General features: G+C 46.7%; 1 protein-coding gene across 1 annotated transcript in view; it reads left to right on the top strand.

The window, feature by feature from the left end:
• The first annotated feature begins 249 nt into the window (after window positions 1–249).
• Window positions 250–19,424, top strand: part of HPD (4-hydroxyphenylpyruvate dioxygenase) — a 105,250-nt gene continuing 86,075 nt past the window's right edge. Inside the window, exons 1-3 of the mRNA XM_078667542.1 lie at window positions 250–371; window positions 549–575; window positions 2,131–2,193. Coding sequence (XP_078523668.1) covers window positions 369–371; window positions 549–575; window positions 2,131–2,193 — 93 coding nt within the window. The 5' untranslated portion in view covers window positions 250–368. The remainder of the gene's footprint in view (window positions 372–548; window positions 576–2,130; window positions 2,194–19,424) is intronic.

Genomic DNA, 19,424 nt, shown 5'->3' with positions numbered 1-19,424 from the left:
AAAGACCATTTGCGCGATCTGTTTCCAATTTGTATCGCAATCTCTGTCTTCACCATTCTCGGTGGACCTTTCGCTGTAAATAGACTCAAGAGTTTATGAATAATTTACCTTCAAACATTAACTTTGGTTTACCCCTGTGCACTCGCGCAACCGTGTACTCCACCTACTAGACCGCTCCCACAGTCCAAAGCGAGTTACTGTATTTAATTACCCTTTGAGGAGGAGGAAGATGCGCTAAACGGAATAACAGACCGCTTTACAGAGCATGGAATTGCACAATAATAAACGGTGGGCGGGGCTTACCGCTGCTCTCTGGAACACATCCCCCTGCAAGCTTCTGGTAGTTCCACTGCGCTCGCTGGACAACCATGGTAAGCTTCTCTCCTCGTTAACTTCCTACCGGTGTGTGCTCCTGTAGCAGGCAGCCCCCACGCCATGTTTACCCCCTCACACTGAAAGAAAATATTCTGCAATAATGGTGGCTTGGGGGAGGGGTGATTTTATATTTGTACCGTTTAGTTTACCTAATATACTTTCTTTTTCTTTAGACTTCCTACACAGATAAAGGTGAAACGGTAAGTTACGCTGTAGTTAATTATGTTTTAATTGGTGCTCAATTGCTTACCTTTTTGTGTAGGGCGCTTTACTATTTAGCACCGACATTATTCTTTTTATCATCATAGATATTTCTATTATGTGAATTATGAAGAGTCTGCATGATGTTCCTTTTTAATTATAATGTTTCAATATTATAGCATTACGTTAAATCCACTGTATTTGAGGGAAGTTGTTTCACAATAGTTTCCTTATGCACCTGTAAAGTATAATGTTCGTATCCTCGTGAGGTGGGTTATTTATTACTAGAAGATCTAGTTCACAGGCGAAGCAGTGACCCAAGGAATTGTAAAATAAAAACTACGCATTTAATTTTGGGTAGCGCACAGTGAGAACCGGGTCTACCCTAAGCGCTCCAGTTTTACGATTTAAGCATAGTTTCTATAGGGAATCATGCAAGGAAGTTGCAGGGGGTGTGATAAACTCACTCCCAGTAAGTCAACATGTTGCCAAAATAACATATGATTTGGCTTATTCTAAGCTTTCCCTACTCGGTAGAGGATTGGCGGGCGGGTAAAGTGATTCGCCCAGGATCACCCACTTTGCTACAGAAGGGAAGCAAAGATTAGGGCTCACGTCTCCTAGTTCTATCGTTGAATCGGGGGCATCCAGAGTCCAGGACTACCCTCTAATTCTAGCCTACTTTGAAGTCTTCCTTTTGTTCTAAACTAAGAACTCCTGACCTAACATTACTTTTGACACACCACGTATGCAAATTAACCTGTCAAGGTGTCAGTGGCGTAAATGACCCCCCTGCAAAATATGATGAGCGGCCCCCTAGTCTCCCATATCTCAGATATTCACTGACCTTGGGCTGAATAGGGGCCCTTTGAAGGGCTGCCCCTCCCCCCAAAGGTTGGGGGGCTGCAGGGGCTTGTGTTAAGCCCCTGCAATGTGCTTTTTTATCATCACCCTGAAAACATCCCCCTTATTCTGGAAAGTGCCCAGAGAGGTGTTGTCTTTTAGCTGATAAGTGAGGAGGAAGCCGCTCAATTGAACCTTTTGCCAAGTAACAACGTGGAGATGTAGCTGGTTTGTGCTTTTTAATGCCGTTTTAAACTCTAGCCCTACCACCATCGAAGAACCCTAATATCACCCACCTTTACTTTAAGAATAGAGAACTGCTCAATGTATTTAAAATGCTGCCACTTTGAGCATTTCCTAAACAGAAACGTTTACCTGTTGAAAATAGAGACATTCTTTTGGAAAAGTACAATTGAAATAAAAATATACGTTCACATTTCGACGTGATTATGCTTAATCTTTTTGTAAAGAACTCTTGCAGTCAGGGAATGACTTCAGAGCGCTGATAAAACATAATCCGACCAGTGCGCTCACCAGCCTAACTATACCTCGAATTTTAATGATCAAATCTGCCTTGGAATACACGTCATTAAATATGTTACTTAACTTACCACCCCACCCTGTGAAGTCTGATATTTAATATAACTTCGGCTTCCAGGACATCGTTTGGCATTGAAGTAAACCTGGTGTTTCTGCTTATTTCTTTTTTAGCACGAAAGGGGGAGGTTTCTCAGCTTCCACTCGGTGACACTCTGGGTCGGCAATGCAAAGCAGGTAAGTTAAAACAAATTCCCAATATTTTTGGTGCGTGTTTTCGAGTTGAACGAGCTAAAGTTCAGACTGAAGCCGACGAAGGGTATTATGCCCCGGGCTGTGATTGGCTGAGAAGAGGGGCGGCTACGGGGCGTCGGAGGGGTCTGAAATCTGGCTTTCATTAAAGCGCGGCTGTTTCCCATCTGCACCTCTCGGTGGGTCAGCTGAGCGTGCCACAGCCCACTCGGGCGTTTGAAGAGTCCTGCATTTCAGCACACGTAAAGCATAGCTGCCAAGGTTTCAGATTGCTATGTGTGACATTTTCATCATTTTAGTGTAATTATGAGCGACATTTCAACAACTATGAGTGACACTTTCTCATGAACAAAATAAAAATGAGGAAAACATATAAATATCAGATTTTACACTCATTTGAGCAATGAGAAACTGTAAGAAGATCTTGAAACTTCTGTAAATCATGAGAAACTTTGAGGGGCACTAACCTAGTGCCCTTGTAACCTAATCGTATTGTAAAACAAGCATGGCTAACCTACATCTGAAAGTACATTTACATTTATGCGTTTTTATATAGCGCTGACTTTACCCGAAGGTGTCAGAGCGCATCACAATAGGAACAGTGTAGATATATGAGGAGAAAATTACAAGTGAACAAATTACAAAAGCAAACGTTGTTACATGAGACCAAAGTTACAAATGTGAGCAAACAAAATAACAAGAGGGAGCAAACGGTACATTACAGGAGGAAAAAGTGACGTGTGTAAGTTACAAAGGCATACAAAGTACAAGTAGAGGTATAATACTGCAATAAATGGTAGACACTCAAACACAAGAACAAATGTTACGTAGGCAATGGTGGCACTTGTGCAAGTATCTTACGCAAACAAAATGTAAGAGGTAGCAAACAGTGTGTTACAAGAGAAAAGTGACATGTGCATGTTACAAAAGAGTACCAAACACAGGTAGAAGGATAATGCTGCAATACTTGGCAGACACTCAAACCACAAGAACACATTGGGAAGGCACTTCCATAGTCATGGAGAATAGAATTTTCTATAATGGAAGGTCTTCCTTCAGATAATAGAGAGGGCATGAATTAAATTTGGAAATGTCTTTGAAGGAGGAGAACTTTGAGATCAGTTTTGAAGGCCTGGGAGGAGGTGGTGGTCCGGAGCTAAGGCAGAAGAGAGTTACATATTCTCACCGCGTTGCCTGAAAAGGATTGGGCCATCGATCTTTCCTTCTTGAGAATGGGAGGTTCATGCGGAAAATTTTCCGCATTACGTCTAGATTAGGTCTAGAGCCTCCAGAGAGTTTCAGTTTATTCGCCAGGTAGCAAGGAGAGAAGGAATGCAAGGCTTTGTGGGTGATACAGGCAGTCTTGTAGATAGATCTTGCCTCAATGGGAAGCCAGCGGAGGGTGGATAACATGGGTGTGATGTGGTCGCTTCTTTTGGGCCCAAAAATGAAACGAGCTGCTGAGTGGAGGACAGATTTAAGGGGGGACAGATGGGATTTGGGGAGGCCAGTAAGAAGAGAATTGTAGTAGTCCAGTCTGGAGAGGACCAACGATTGGACCAGGGTTTTAAGGTCTTGCTCCGGAAGAAGCGACAAATTCCACAAAGAAGGCGCAGTTGGTATCGAGCAGACTTTGCAATGGAATTGATGTGGGAGATTAGATTGAGTTTTTTGTCGAGTATGACACCCAAGGGATTTTGCGCTGTTGCCAATGATGGGTTTATTGTTAAGTAGATTCATCTGATCCATCCATAATTGAACTGGGGGAGGAGAAAGCGAGTAAGAGAGGAGGAGGAATTCAGTTTTGGAGGGATTTAGAATCAGTTGATGAGTTGACATGCAGTTTTGAATGGAATCGAGACTAGAGCTTAGGATGGAGAGCTCGTGAGTGGAGGCAACCTTGAGGTAGATTTGCGTGTTGTCTGCATAGAGATGATAGTGGATCCCAGATTTACTTAGGAGATTTCCCAGTGGTTCTAAATAGAGATTGAACAATGTGGGTGCAAGTATAGAGCCTTGAGGAACACCTTGACCTACTGCCAAAGGAGATGAAGGACTGTTCGCTATTTTGATAATTTGGGATCTATCAGAGAGGAAGGAAGCAAACCATTTAAGCACAGTACCCTCTATGCCCATTCTCTGTCGGAGAATGTTGAGGAGGGTGTTGTGATTGACAGTGTCAAAGGCTGCAGAAAGGTCAAGGAGAATTAGAAGACAAGACCCCCCCCCCGAATCGAGTATCCGCAGCACGTCATCAATCACTTGCAGCAAGGCTGTTTCAGTGCTGCAGTTTTGGATGAAGCCAGACTGAAAATTATCAAGAAGGTCATTGTCCTTGATATGACGAGAGAGTTGTTTCGCTACACATCTTTCTGTGATCTTCGCAAGAAAGGGTAGGTTAGCGATAGGGCGGAAGTTGTTGAGGTCATTCGCATCCGCAGTGGGTTTTTTAAGCAGAGGGGTGACCTGCCCAGTTTTGAAGGAGACAGGAAGGGAGCCTTGAGAGAGGGAGAGGTTGGCCAGAGTGGTCCAATAGGAAAGAGAATGGGTATAGAAATCAATGGCAATGGCTCTAGGGATGTGGTCCAGGGAATGGTTGAAGAGCTTTGTTTTGCGGATGCAAATGAGGAGGGCATCTTCAGAGATGGGGTCAAAGTTCTGCCAAATGGCTAAGGATTTGCACTCCTCTGGAGGGGTAGGATGAACGACCTGATCCACCAGTGAATTCACTTTTTCGTCAAAGAATATAGCGAAATCCGCTGCTTTCTCTGTAGAATCATCCAGCTTGGAGGTTGGGGGAGAGCAGTTGGGATTCTTGATGAGATTGAATCGTTTTTTGGGTCTATTATTGGCTGAGTCAAGAAGGGTTCGGAAGTGCGACGCTTTCCCAAGGAAGATGTGCTTGTGGTACATGGATCTTGCTGAATGAAGTAAGGCCAAATTATCGATGGAGGGCGCTTGCCTCCATTTTTTTCTCCAGGAATCTAAGGTGCTTCCTTTCTTCATAGAGGGATTTGTTGAACCAAGGTGCCTTTTCTTTTTGATTTGGAGAGGAGGACAGTATTGATTTCGACTGTAAGGACTGTGAGGCATTGGGAGGTGAGTTCGTCAACATCTAGGTTCTGGTCTAGCCTTGGAAGTGATAGCGAAGCTGATTCACAGAAGGAACCAATGTCAATAATTTTAGTGTCACGAAACCAGGAGGTAGCCCTCTTAGGTTGGCCAAGAGTTATAGAGTGTGATAGGTGAAGAGAGAATGGGATGAGGAAGTGGTCAGACCAGTCTACATGAATCGGGGTAGCGACAGAAAGCATGCCTGCTTTAGAAATCACAAAGTCCATAATTGAGCCCTTAGAGTGTGTTGATTCTGTGCAGTGTTGGATAAGATCGTTTGCAGAGAGGTAGGTGGCCAGCAAATTTGCAGAAGAGTCTTGCGGTTAGCCCCAGTGGAGATTGAAGTCACCCACGAAGGTCTGATTGTCAGTTTGTGAGTATTGGTCGCTGATGAAGTCAGTGAATTCCTCCATGGCATGGAATCTGAGGGGTGAGCGGTGGTGTAATTGAAGCTCAAGAGATAGGCATTCAAAAGTGCGGAAGGAGCTGATAGGAAAAGCCTTAAGTTGAAGGGAGTTTCTAAAGATGACTGCAACACCTCCCCCAACTTTGTCAGTTCTGTCATTCCTAAATATAGAATAGCCTGTGGGTAGTAGGAGATCAAATATAGAGCGAGAGGTATCATTGAACTAGGTCTCTGTGAGGAAGAGCATGTCTATGTTGCTTTTGTGTTTAATTGCAGATCTGCAGTTGTGGAGCAGACATCGCAGCTCTGTCAAGACAGTTTTGGTGACGGGGCACTTGGGCTATGAAGGGTGATAGGGATATTGTGCTTATACGGGGGTGCTCAGGGGGGTTTAGGTTGATGCTTGGTTCTGACAGAGGAGATGGTCGGAATAGTGTAGATAGTAGGGTTACTAGGAGATCCAGGTTGGAGAAGGGTTGCGTTCAAGGGCTTGTGTGAGTTAACGATATTTGCAGATGACGGGTTATGTTTGGCTATAATGGGGTGAGGGGGTGAGGTGCATCTCGTGGGAAGGTGAGAGTTTTCCAAAGGAGTTGAGGTGAATGGAAAAGAGGAAATCTTGGAGCTTAAAAGTGAAATGGAAGCTACAAGCTGGGAGATGGATTTTATAAGAGAGCCCAACTTATTTTCCAGAGAGCGTAGGGCACGGACGGTTGGGTGGCTCGATGGGAGAAGGAGGGGTGAAATTGGTGGTGGAAGGCAGGGAGAGGTGGGGGGACAGGAGGAGAGTTGGGGTATAAGGTTCATAGGTGGAGAATGGTGGAGGTTGAGAGCGGGTTTTGGAGTGTCAGAGGTGAGGGGGGGAAGTTGTCTTTGTTGGCGTTGCAAGAAGGACAGGAATTAAGGACATAATTAGGGGGAGATGGGTGCTGATCACAGCGGAGGGGTGGAATAAGAGGGGAGGACTGTGTGGAGTCATAGGAATGTAGGAGGTTTGGGAGGAATAGAGGGGAGGTGGTTGGAGAGGTCCTGTCAACTAGGAGAGGTGGCTGTGAGGGAACGGGCATCTGGCAGAGTGAGGGGAGTTGGGAGAAAGGGAAGTTGGAGAAAGGAAATGGTTCTGCTGGGCCCGATGGAGGGAAATGGAAAGGATTACCAAGGGGGGAAAGTGGGTAGCACAACAATGCTGGAGGAGTGGGGGGAAGGAGAGAGATGCAATGGGTTTGTGGAGAAATCGGGGTAAATAGCGAAGGGAGAAGGGGGTAGAGAAGAGGAGAAGAGGGAGAAATGAGGGGAGAATACGGAAAGTTAACTGGGGGAGAAGGTTGGAGGAGAGGTGGACTAAAAAGGGGGTTGGTAGGCAGGAAAATGGGGGTGGAGGTGAGATTGGAGTACCGGGACGGTGCAGATTGGACGAGGAGCGTATTAGCTAGAGGTAAGGCTGAAGTGATGAGGGGGGGCATATTGTGAGGGGAGAGGAATGGGAGAGCAACAGCATACTGGAGGCCAGGTCTTGCAGCTTTTCGTTTCACGTCAATTATGGCCCCAAAAATACTAGCATTAAAGTGGTGATGTTCAGAAAGTGTGGACTTGCACATGTGTCACAAATGACTCGCTAAAACCGCTAGAGTCCCCTACCCACCCCCACCATGTGGTAGGCGACAACGTGCTCCGTGCAAGGTCGGACTGGTCTATAGTGAATGCTATCAGGCAGTACCCGATGGGCTGGTCTGACACGTCAGTGTATGGGGTCAGGTTTTTGGCTGTTCCTGGGCCTGTTTTATTTGGTGCTGGGCCAGTTTGTCCTGTGATTTTCCCTGATATTAAACAAAATATTGCCTACAGCAAGTCTTCCATCCCTACATAGCATTTATACAACTGTACTTTACAAGTTGAAACTTTTTTTAAACTATCTAAATCCGTAAAGGTGTATGGGTGTTTGTGTATGGGGAAGGGGGCTTTTATGTTGGCACCCTGGCCTAATTGCTGTCCCAGTTCGGCCCAGGCTCCATACCACCAAAAGACTATGCTTCCTGACAGTGTTTGAAATAGAAATATGAAAGTGTAGGTACACAAAACTGAGATTACCTGTTTGCTACTGAGACGTTCCGCTACTCTCCCATTAAAGTATTGCACCCCTGCTGAAAAATGCTGGAACTCTCCCTTCAAAGTGTAGGTACTCAGGACCTGTGCGTACTTGCCCATTTAAAGTACTGCTTCAAGAAGTATGTTTTCCTTTACCAAATTTATATTATCTGTGTGGTTGTCTAATTGGTGCAATTACAACGAATAAAGACGACAACATCCAGAATACCATGATTTATTAAAGTTAAGGTCTGAAACTGCTGTAACTGTGACATGGAATAATCTTAGCACCAAACACAAAGCCACCTACCCATTGTACATCCATTTACCTTTGATGGCAATGCCAAATTCTGCTACCCTAAAACGTCAGTCTTCCTAAGAACCCAATTCAATTCTCCTGTTGAGTGTGTAAATCTCAAAATACACAAAAAGTGGTCACGGATTTAGGCAAAATAAACTCAAAGGTCAATTTCTTCTATACTAAGTTTGACGTAATGAATTTATGTTTAGTCGTACCAGACCGCATAAACTTTAAGGTATACTTTTTAACCTTCAAGCCCAACAAACAGACTATAATTCGTAGAGTGACCAGATGCCTCCATGTCACCGGGACACAACTTGTCCACTCCTGGACTTTGCTTTTATATATCAGTGCATTCTGGAAGTTGTAGTCTTGGTTCATTTTAATTACGTCACTTCGACCTATCAAGCTCCTCGCATTGACATCTAAATCCAAAGCCCAGAAATGGAAAAGTGGGGTCCTGATAAAACGCAGCCATCTGGTCACCCTAACGTTTAAGACGAGTCTCTATTTCGGAAAACCACGTGTAGCGCCGTTCTCATAGGGCAGTCTAAGCCAAAAAGCAAAAAAACAGACCTTTTCCATCTAAGCACCCATGCTCTGTAACAAACCCCGCTTACTTCTCAGACTCCTCTTGACAATAATTCAAGAAAGGACCCAAGGCCTTGCTTCATCCTCAGAAACACTTCAGTGCCAAGACGTCAAAACCAAATGATGTGCTTTACGAACACGAGTTAACTCCCATGACTTAGAACGGATGCTGGCAAGTACCTTTATAAAACCACCTCTTGTTGTACAGGACCAATTCAACATTGTCTCCTTTGTTAAACTGTTTAATTGTATATTGCGCTGTATTCCAGAATTCATATAGCGCTTTATGCCCCTGACGATTTCATAAAGCACTTTAACAGCAGTGGTGTGACTTGCAGGTCATTTTGATGTGCATGGTTGGAAGGAGTGCATTTTTAGGTCTCGCTGGCGTGGAGCTCCCGAGATTTAATGATTTAGAGGGGGTTTCAGTTACAGGCGTTAAGCCCCGCCCCTCTTTTCCATTGGCCAGCATCACCGTTCATGCTAAACGGTGGTCAGCCATTGGGAAAGAGGTTAGTGTGATGTACACTTTTATCCTTTTTGGCCGTCCCACTTGGACGGACTGGCCTGCTTTCCTTCTGCTGCAAAAGGTTTGTTATCTTTAGGGGGCCAAACACATGGCCCCATAAAGATAATAAACCTTTTGCAGCAGAAGGAAAGAAGCCCTTGTTATTGAACAGAAAATACGTAACTATTGAGAAACCTCAATTCGAACCGTCAAACTTCACAGTCTCTACTTCCCCTGACTGCTCTGAAACCCAGGCTAATGCCATGGACAGTCTCTTGTGCACCTACAGTTTATTACAAAATAGGGGGCAGATTTACAAGCCCCATGCACCTCTTTTACGTCGTTGTTGCGTCACTTTTGTGACGCAGCGCCGGTGCAAATCCAGTGCCATGGTGCAGGGTACTTACAACATGACGCACCTGGAAGATGCGTCACGTTGTAAAGCCCTGCACCACAAAAGGCGTTCCTGCGCTTGGGGGGGGGGCGTTCTGGTGCAGGAACGTCTCCTAAAAGTGGCTGAGTGAAATCTACAGGATTTCACTCAGTCACTTTTAGGGACATGCTGCGGCAAAACCCTGTGCCTCCTTGAAGCAGGCGTAAGGATTGACGCAGCATGTTAGAGATAGGGCAACCCCGAGCCTTGCTGGAGCTGCGTTGGCGCTTGTGATGCAACTCAAGCAATGCGCCGCATTTCCACCGGGGATGTGTCACGCATCTGTCCATCCGAGCACCACGGTGCGCCGCATTGTAAATGCGGCGCATCAGTGGTGGCGCATGGGTGGGCAGATGCCTCGCAACACTTCTGGCGCATCCCGGCTGATTAGCAGAGATGCGCCAGAAGTCGTAAATCTGCCCCTTGGTTTCCTTATAAGACCTCCGTAGTACGAAGGAACACTGTGTGAGTTTAAAACTGTCCCGGGCACCCCCCAGTGAGCGCCCCTGCGCAAATGCAACGAGAGAGAGTGAGTTTAGATGAAGACCCCAGCCCCGGTCACGTTGATGTCCCCCGCTCGGTCTTTTCTGTTCAATAGCGCCCCTCTGCCCCGGCCGAGACAGTCCAAAGACCGTAGATATGACGATTCTTCATCTCTGTTGCCTGACCCCTACTGAGATATTGACTAGAAAACATCCCAAGACAACCTAGCGGCCTTCATCTTCGACTCGAAGTCCTACCATAAGGTTTATTATTCCACCTGCGGTCGTAGCTCCGCACGTCACAGCAGTGCACGTGCCAGTGTCCGGCCAGGAGGCATGGGTGCAGTGCTTAATTTGTAAAGGGCTCTGACAGGCGGACACTAGAGCTTGCACCATCCGTTGCCCCTGGAAGCACTGCTAATGACAGCACCAACACACTACTAATAACCACACTCTTAAAAGTGTGACAATTCATACTATTACAGGCCCCCAAAGCTATGAGACTGGCTTTTGAGGCAAATACTAATAATTGTAAATTGGGAATTGAAATAATAAACAGAAGTTGTTGTGCTCGTACCTAAATTGACAGACAACACTACCAGAGCTGGCAATTAAGTGCTGGTGCTGAGCACCGGAAAGCATCAGCACAAATTAAGCACTGCATGGGTGGAGCTAACGGAACGTCACTTCCATGACAGAACAGAACCGGAGCATCTGTTCTTTTCAAGTTCTTTCCTTTCTCGCGTTTTAGACTGAGGTCAACATGCCAGCAGACAGTATGACAGTGATAAATCAACCGAAACACCACAGCAGTAAAACAGTAGTGTAAAAACAGCGGCAGGCGAGCGGTGTAACAGGCTATGAACGTGCGCTCTTCAAAACTGACGGAATAACAACTCCTCCACACAGGTACTTTACATCTCAAAGAGTAACTTTTTTTTTAATTTAAACTTTTTTTTTGTCATTTTCAGAGAGAAAAAACATTACAAGGGTATACTAGCACGTGTTCCATGCAAGGTAGTAATAAAGCACATCGTGGTAAGGCATATCATTTAGCAATAAGACAAGCATCATACAGTGGCAGGAGCACAGATAGGCAAAAGGATTTGTTGCGGCCCGTAGAATCAGACATGGCATCAGCGACGACCGGTAGAATGAGCATATCATGGTAACAGTGGAGACATATCACATGAATTTAAGACATTGCAGTAACCAGAGGTAAAGCAGAAACAATTATATCCCAAAGCAATGCATTCGCAGGTTGACAAAAAATAAACATTATACACTATGAATGCGTTTATGTCACCAGACCCCCACCATCAGTACTGCCCACATCATTATATATAGAGTCCCCTTCGCTCGTTCCCTGAGAGACAAGATATGCGGTCAGCGGCCCCCAAATGTCCTTCTGTCTGCATGAGGGCGGTTGCGATTCAGCGTAGATTGCATTCTGCGCCTGACAGTATATGACATCATTCAGCCAGTCTTTGAATTTCGGGGCCCTGCCCCTTCCCCAACGACATGCCACTTTTCTCTTCGCTAGTAAGATAACAACATCAAGGAACTTCCTATAAGATTTGGGCACGGACATTGTACAACCCAGCAACAGCAATAAGGGGTCAACATTCAAGGTGTCTCCTACCATACCCTCCAAGGCCTCGTGTACGTGTTGCCAGAATTCCCGGACCCCGGGGCATTCCCATGCCAAATGAAAAAAACCAGCGTGTTCCGCATGACACCTTTCACATTTATCGTTGTCAGAGAGTCGAAATTACATTTTTTTTAGTAGTGTGTAGTATAATCGTTGTAAAAATCTATAATGTATAATCTTGAGCCTGCAGCTAGCAGATATTCTAGCGGTAATATTACAACAGTAAAGCCACTGCTCGTCGGTAATCTCAGTATTTAGGTCCTCCTCCCAGTGGAGCCGAGCGGACCCATCTACACCCGGTCGGTGCTCCCTAATCTGACTATAAATGCCTGAAACTAGATGTGAGCCTTCCTGTGACCCCAACATGAAGTGCAGCGGTGCTAAGTTAGCAGGTTCCTGCGGGAAGTCTGGTAAGATCTCCTTCATCCCCTGTCGCAATCTTATGTAATAAAAGGTATCAAGAGGGGTAGGACTGTAATTCCGGAAGAAACGATCCAGTGTAGAGAAGTGTCCCTCAGTAAAAAGTTCACCCCACGTGTGTACCTGTAGTCGTTTGCATAACATTTGGAAACCTGTCTCCTGAAGGAGAGCCAGCCGAGGATGGTAAGTCAGGGGCATTTTCGCAGAGTAAAGTAAAGGGGAACATAAGATTTTAGCTATACGCTTCCAGGCCTCTATTGTGCACGTTACCGTCGTGTACGGCGTCTCGATGGCCGCGACGGAGGCCTGTAAAAGGCCAGTCAAGGGGAGCGGATTAGCTGTCCAGTCCGCCGCCGCCAATTGTGGCATGAAAGGCGTGGGTTTCATCCAGAAGTACGTATAATGCGCCTGGGCACTTACGTAATAAGCCTCAAAATCAGGCAGATCAAATCCTCCTTTATCATAGGATTGCGTCAATACCGACCATCGCAGTCTTGGCTGCTTGCCCCCCCAGAACAGCCTGATCAGCTCCGTACACAGAGTTTTGAAAAAAAAGCACCAGGATAATAAGGAATATTTAAAAAAAGATATAAAAAGCGAGGTAACACCACCATTTTTATGAGGGATGCCCTGCCCGCCATAGATAGGGGAAGGGAAATCCATCTGTCAATCGTAGCAGTCAATTTAGTGATAGCCACTCCATAATTAAGTCTAAGCGTCTCTTCTCGATCTCTGGAGATTTGTATGCCCAGATACCTGAGATCTGAGTGGCACCATTGTAATGGATAGTCTAAGGGAAATTCCGCCACAGCGTCAGTAAGGGGGTAGAACTGGGATTTGTTCCAATTAATCTGAATCCCAGACATTCTGCCAAAGACGCCAAATTCACGAATCCAGGGGTTAAGGTTATTAAGAGGATCAGTGACAAACAGTGTTATGTCGTCCACGTATAAAGACACGGCTATCTGGCGTTGAAAGCACCGAAAGGCTCCGCTAGGGTGAAGCTGTCGGAGTCGGCATGCGAGTGACTCAATGGCGATGGCAAACAAAAGGGGGGATAGAGGGCATCCTTGTCTGGTACCACGGGTAATATAAATCGAGGGGGACAAGTGACCGTTAATTAAAACCTTGGCGGTCGGTAAGGTGTAAAGTAATTGCACCCAAGAAATAAATATCGTGGGGAATCCCATTCGGCGTAACACCTCGAAGAGGTAGTTCCATTCAACCAAATCGAACGCCTTGGAGGCGTCAAGGAAGATCGCCGCTACGGGGAAATCAGGGGCCACTGTCCGGATCAGTGAGAATAGGGTCCGCAAGTTGTGTGTAGTTGAGCGTCCCGGGACAAAGCCAGACTGATCCGGCAGTATAATTTTTGTCATCAACAAGGATAGTCGAGTGGCCAGGACCTTAGCAAGGATTTTGGTATCATAGTTAATTAGGGAGAGCGGGCGATATGCATCACATGAGGTGGGATCCTTACCGGGCTTTAGGAGGGAGGTGATCATCACTTCACGCATCGATCTCGGTAGAACTTCCACCTCTAGTGCGTCCTCAAATACTTCCCGAAGGACAGGGGCCATAATGTCAATGTAAGTTTTGTAGAACTCTGCTGGAAGGCCATCCAACCCGGGGGCCTTGCCATTCTTAAGGGACATAATAGCGTCTCTGATTTCATCTAATTCAAATGGAGCACCAAGGAAGGACCTATGCCCATCCCTGAGCCAGCATAAGGCGATATCGGCAAGGAAGGCGTCATAACAGACGTCTTTAGCGTTATTGGTGGTATACAACGTAGTATAATGAGACTTAAACTCATTCAGTATATTCTCAGTATCTCTAACCACCTGCCCAGCCGAGGTAGTGATCTCCAACACAGTGTTGTTAAAACGCGGAGTGCGTATCAGTGCTGCAAGTATCTTCCCAGGTCGCTCACCTTCACAATATTTCCTAGCCACCCAGTGTTTACTCCGAAACTTGGTCTCCCTCTCGGCTTCTTCCTCATACTGCGTTAGTTTAGTACGAAAGGTGGCATGCATCTGTGACCCTGTCCCCCCTGCCATCCGCCGCTCAAGGTCTTTCAATTCATGATCAAGGGCGCGTATCGTCCTTTGTATGTCCCAGAGGACCCCAAAACCTTTGGATATAAATAACCTCGTATCGTAACATTAAAGGCCTCCCAGATGATCTCAACACTATCGACAGTGTCCTTGTTGTGAAGGAAGAAGTCGGCGATTTCCTCCCCAAGTTCCTTCCTAAAGACTTCGTCTAGTAAGGCCGTAGGGTGTAACCTCCACTGTGGCCTGGGGCTATCCCACCCTGGCAACTGCAAATGGATCAGGACCGGACTGTGGTCAGAATACGTCCTGGGTAAGTGAGCCGCTCTGCCCAACCCAGTTATGAGGCCCCTCGACAACAAGATGTAATCTAGCCGGGCCCAAGTGTTTGTAGCAGAGGGGAAGTGAGTACCCTCCCTCCTGTGGGGGTAAAGATGTCTCCATCCGTCTGTCAAGTCACCCTCCTCTAATATCCCTATCAGAGCCTCCCTGGACTTAGGTTTGTATAGTGCGAATCCATCAGCTCTATCCTGTGTAGGTCGAAGTGCCACATTGAAATCCCCTCCCCATATAACATGCAGGGAACCTATCTCCATAACCTTCCCCCATAGTGTCGTGAAGAATGATGGTGTGTCGACATTGGGGCATAAGTGTTCACAAAGGTGATCGTGTCTTTACCTATACGGCCCCACATAATAGCAAATCGCCCAGCCGAATCTAGAACCTCCCCAATCATTACAAACGGGACAGATCGCTTAATTAGGATAGCGGTACCTCTGGCATAAGTAGAATATGAAGAAAAGGAACGGGTAGCTGCCCATTTACTGGCAAACTGCGTATGGGATCGTGGAGCCAGATGTGTCTCCTGCAACATGGCAATATGGACTTGGTGTCGATCTAGATACGCAAGGACATTCCGGCCCTTACGGGTATCATTAAGGCCCCTGATATTCCAGGAAATAATCCTCAAATGAGATTCTGTCTGTGTCTCTGCCATTCCGTTAATGGTGTTGGAAACCTTCGGTGTATTGTATGTCTATTGCCAAACCCTCTATTCCATGGAGCAATCAAATCCTTACATGAAACACACTGTACCCTCACCCCATCTGTGAAAGAAAAACATCCATTAAAAGTACCCCTCCCACCTCCCACTGCTGCATCCCAATCATGCCAGCACCAGCCCTCCCTCCCCGCATCCCCCCATAAACAATAGTAACCATCAATGCTTAGGGGAATTCCCATTGGGTCAACTCTCAAGGAGTAACTTAAATACAATGACTAAATACAAGTATCTCTCCAAACAGAGGGATAACATCTTGTCCCTGTGGAAAGAGGGGAGGCGGTTCCTCTGAAAGTGCCAAGTCTTTTAAAATGTTAAACTCATCAACGGGGGCTAAGTGGGCACCCCCGGGTGCTGGGCGGGATCCTCTGCCCACATGGGCTGCTAATGGCTGGACGTTTCTGAGTAGGTGGCTTTCAATCAGACGGATGGCACCCGCATCGAGATGCAATTGTTTGCTTTGGTCACCCACCACAAGGTAACGGCCCCACCCGGGACGCCCGATGTCGCCTCGTTCTTCCCACGGAACCCTCCCCGCCCTGTGCGACGGCCCTGGGCGGTCTGTTACCTGCCCGCAGGCCTGTGTGACCGGAGGAACCGAATGAGCCCACCCCTGACCTGGACACTGAATGTACACCTCAATCCTGAAGGCTGGGAATGCAATGCGCGCCAGGCCTCGCTGACCAGAGGGCCGCCAAGTGCACTTTACACACACAGACAGAAAGGCGACATATAGTGCACACCTGGCCCACGTAGGCTTGGAAAAAAACTCCTAAATTAAGAATCGCAGATCTTTTTTATACTCCTGTTATTCACTATCTGGAAAAACTCAGGAATTATCATTTTAAATAACACTGAACGCACCCAGCTTCCAAGGAGAGATGCCAGGCAGCCCTTTCTAGAGTATACGCGAGGCGGAGTCCGCACTTCCAACCTTCTGTCCTGTAAGTTACAGATGTAGATGTGGGCAAGTAGCACAGGTCAAGCTGCACACGCTTAAAGGCCTTTTAGGCGCTTTAATGAAAGATTCCGTTACTCATTTTTGGCACTTATTTTGCCAGCTTCGAACAGATGAAGTCCGCCGAGCTTTCATTTGAATTGTAAACCTGCAGAGTAGACGCAAATCTCTGCCTCAGCTCCTTAAACACACCGAACTCCACTCCAAACGAGTGGGTTTTATGTTTTGGGTGTCGATAATTTAAAAACCTCTAGAAGCAGATATACTACATGTTCACCCAATGCTGTGCGCTGCATCGAAGGGGAGAACAGAACAGGGCCATAACTATAAATATGTGGCACTGTGGCCCTCTCTCCATGCCACGGAGCACTTCAGCTTGGCATGCGCCAAGGCACGCACCCTTCAACCATGGTGTAGGGGCATGTGAGTTTTGTCAAGCATAGGTTTTTGTACAGGAAGGGAAGTTGGATAAATGTGGAGAATTTAAAAAGTTTCTCCAAAGTTAGGCCAGCCTCAAGGAGGCGTAAGCTAGATAGGAATTTGCGCCAAAGTCCATGGGTGGTGGCCTGAGAACTCTCTAGTACCACCTGTGGTACGCCACCTTGAGGCCGAAGTAGTGCATATCGCTACTTTGTGTTACTTTGTCTAATTTTCCAACGCGCATCTCGATTTGCATTAGAAAGTCAATGTTACTACAAGTTGTGCCAGGTTTGCGTATAAAAGTAATGTAAACCTGGCGCAAAAGGTTAGTAATTCTGGGTCCTAGTGCTTACTTACTTGGTGGGTGGACGAGGGTACAGGGGGTGAAACTCTGACCCAGTGAGACTGGTAAGGCGTCTTCAAGTCTTCATATATGGCATTCATGAAGGACGACATGGACAGGCAGGGACACCCTCATTTGGAAGGTGGGAGCACGCCAACCGCCTGCAGAGATTTCAAATGTCACACCCTAGCAGAACAACTGAACCCCACCCCAAAGAAGTTAGTCCCCATTGCAGTCAAATCACTCAAAGGGTGTACCCTTCCCAGAAGTAATTTGCCTCCATTTGCTTCAACGGGAAAATGTCGCCTAGCCCTTCTCTGAGAGTCAACAATTTGAGATTTATGCTGGCGAGCATGCCGTTATAAATAAGCAGTGTTTTCATTATTTTACAACCCACATGAATCACTCAAAGACAAGAGAATTCTTTTCACTTTTTACAGATTCTGTGCTCTAGTGCACGCATAAGAGGTCCAGTGAAAGTAGCCAACATGGCTCGAGTGCTTCGGGTACCACCATGCTCACTGTCAGTCAGTCAGTAATTCTTAATCGATAGTTGAAAACATCATAAAAGTACACATATGTACACATTTTTTAAATTGAAATCAGGTGAAGTCCATTCAATTCCACGAGTTTCTACTCAGTCCCGATGCCAAGGGGTCCCCTCCATCAGCCCATTCTTATTTTAGCCGGCAGCATTCAGGTTTCTGGCACTTGACCTACAAGTCGCAGAATGCATTATGCAGGTGGCTAAAAAAAAACAACAAACAAAACCCTAAATTTAGCTCTCCTGACTTAAAGGATTGTGAAGTTGATGGCTGTGTACTCAACTGGCTGAACTCTTTAACGTTGAGTCTGCGTGAGCCAGAGCCATTTGATATGGCATAGGGTCTCACTTGCTAATCACTATTGTTTTTTTTTTTTTAAAAAAGGCTTGAAGCCTATCCATTGCTTACTATTCCTTGGCTTCAGTGTCACTTCTTCTTTGCTGCCTCCTAATTGAACAGTGCAGGCCAAGTGTCACTTCCTGTTTTCTTTTCTGGTGCACGGGTCAAGCACAGATTGGTTCTTTTTAATTAGAAAGATTCCTTTTCTTGCTCCATGTAACTTGACTTCCCCCTAACCCGAACCGTCTCTCACTCTATTCCAGAACTGCCCCTTGACCCCCCCCCCAGACCCATCCTCTCTCCCTTTGATAATCATGGCTCCCTCCCTCCCGACCCGTCCCTCACCGTACTTCTGTACACTCCTGTCCCTCCATTTCCTCCTTCTTCACTCTCGAAGGCCACATACCCACCTTCCCCCTCCATGCCCCTCCTCTTGCCCTACTACCACAGTCCTCCCATCTCCCTTTCTAGGAACCCCACCCTCCCTCCCAACAGCAAACCACCCCTTATGACGAACATCGCTCATCCCGTGCCGCTCCCTCCCCCATCTCCAATATCCCACCTTAGTCTTATATCCAACTCTCTTTGCAACATTGAACACTATCTCGCCACTCTCACTAGAGATCTCGCTCATCTTAGATCTGATTTCTATTCCCTCAAAAACGGAGCTCTCCCACTTCGGATAAACTGCGCTCGTACTAGACATTTGAATCCCGCTACCCCCAAACCGTTTTGCACGACTCTTCTACACTGCCGCACACACAGACCTTTCCGCACCTCCTGCCCCCTCTCCCCCATGGAGATCCTCGACCTCTGCAAATCCTACCCTCACCACTCACCCACTAATATCCAGCCTCCCCCGGCCTCCAGCATTCCTGTCATACTGGGGACTAGCCGAACTCCCCGCTCACCTTGCTCACCTAGGCCTCCTCCCCAACTCACAGCCATCCACTCCCTTCCACTCCCCAAAACTCCCCCGAAACCTCTTTACTGCATGCTTGTTAATTGTCGGCCTGCTGTGCGTCATGCCACTGAAATCTCAGAAACTATCCTTAGTGAATCCATCGACATTGCGTTCCTAACGGAAACCTGGCTCAAAGACCACTCGACAAGCATCCTGGACCTCCTCGCACCTCCAGGCTACTCTATTCTCAGGAAAGACCGGCCCATCCGAAATTGCGGTGGTGTTGCCATCATCTTCAAAGAGGAACTACAAATTTCCCTTGACAATAATACCAATTACTCCGCCCTTGAATACCTTGAAGCTGAACTCAAAATTCACGGCTCCCAACCCATTCGCCTTCACAACATATATAACCCTCCCGGCAATACTCATCCCTTCGTTGATGAGCTATCCAACCTTCTTACACAATCTTCACTTTCCAACTCCCTCAGCATTTTCCTGGGAGACCTCACCCTCCACTGGAATGAGCCCAACGACCCCTCTATCACCCTTCTTTCCACCCTTCTCGAGATCAATGACCTAGAGCAACTCTGTCACTCCCC

Source organism: Lissotriton helveticus, chromosome 11 (genome assembly GCF_964261635.1).
Source record: "Lissotriton helveticus chromosome 11, aLisHel1.1, whole genome shotgun sequence".
NCBI lineage: Eukaryota > Metazoa > Chordata > Amphibia > Caudata > Salamandridae > Lissotriton > Lissotriton helveticus.
This window is presented reverse-complemented; position numbering and strand designations above follow the sequence as displayed.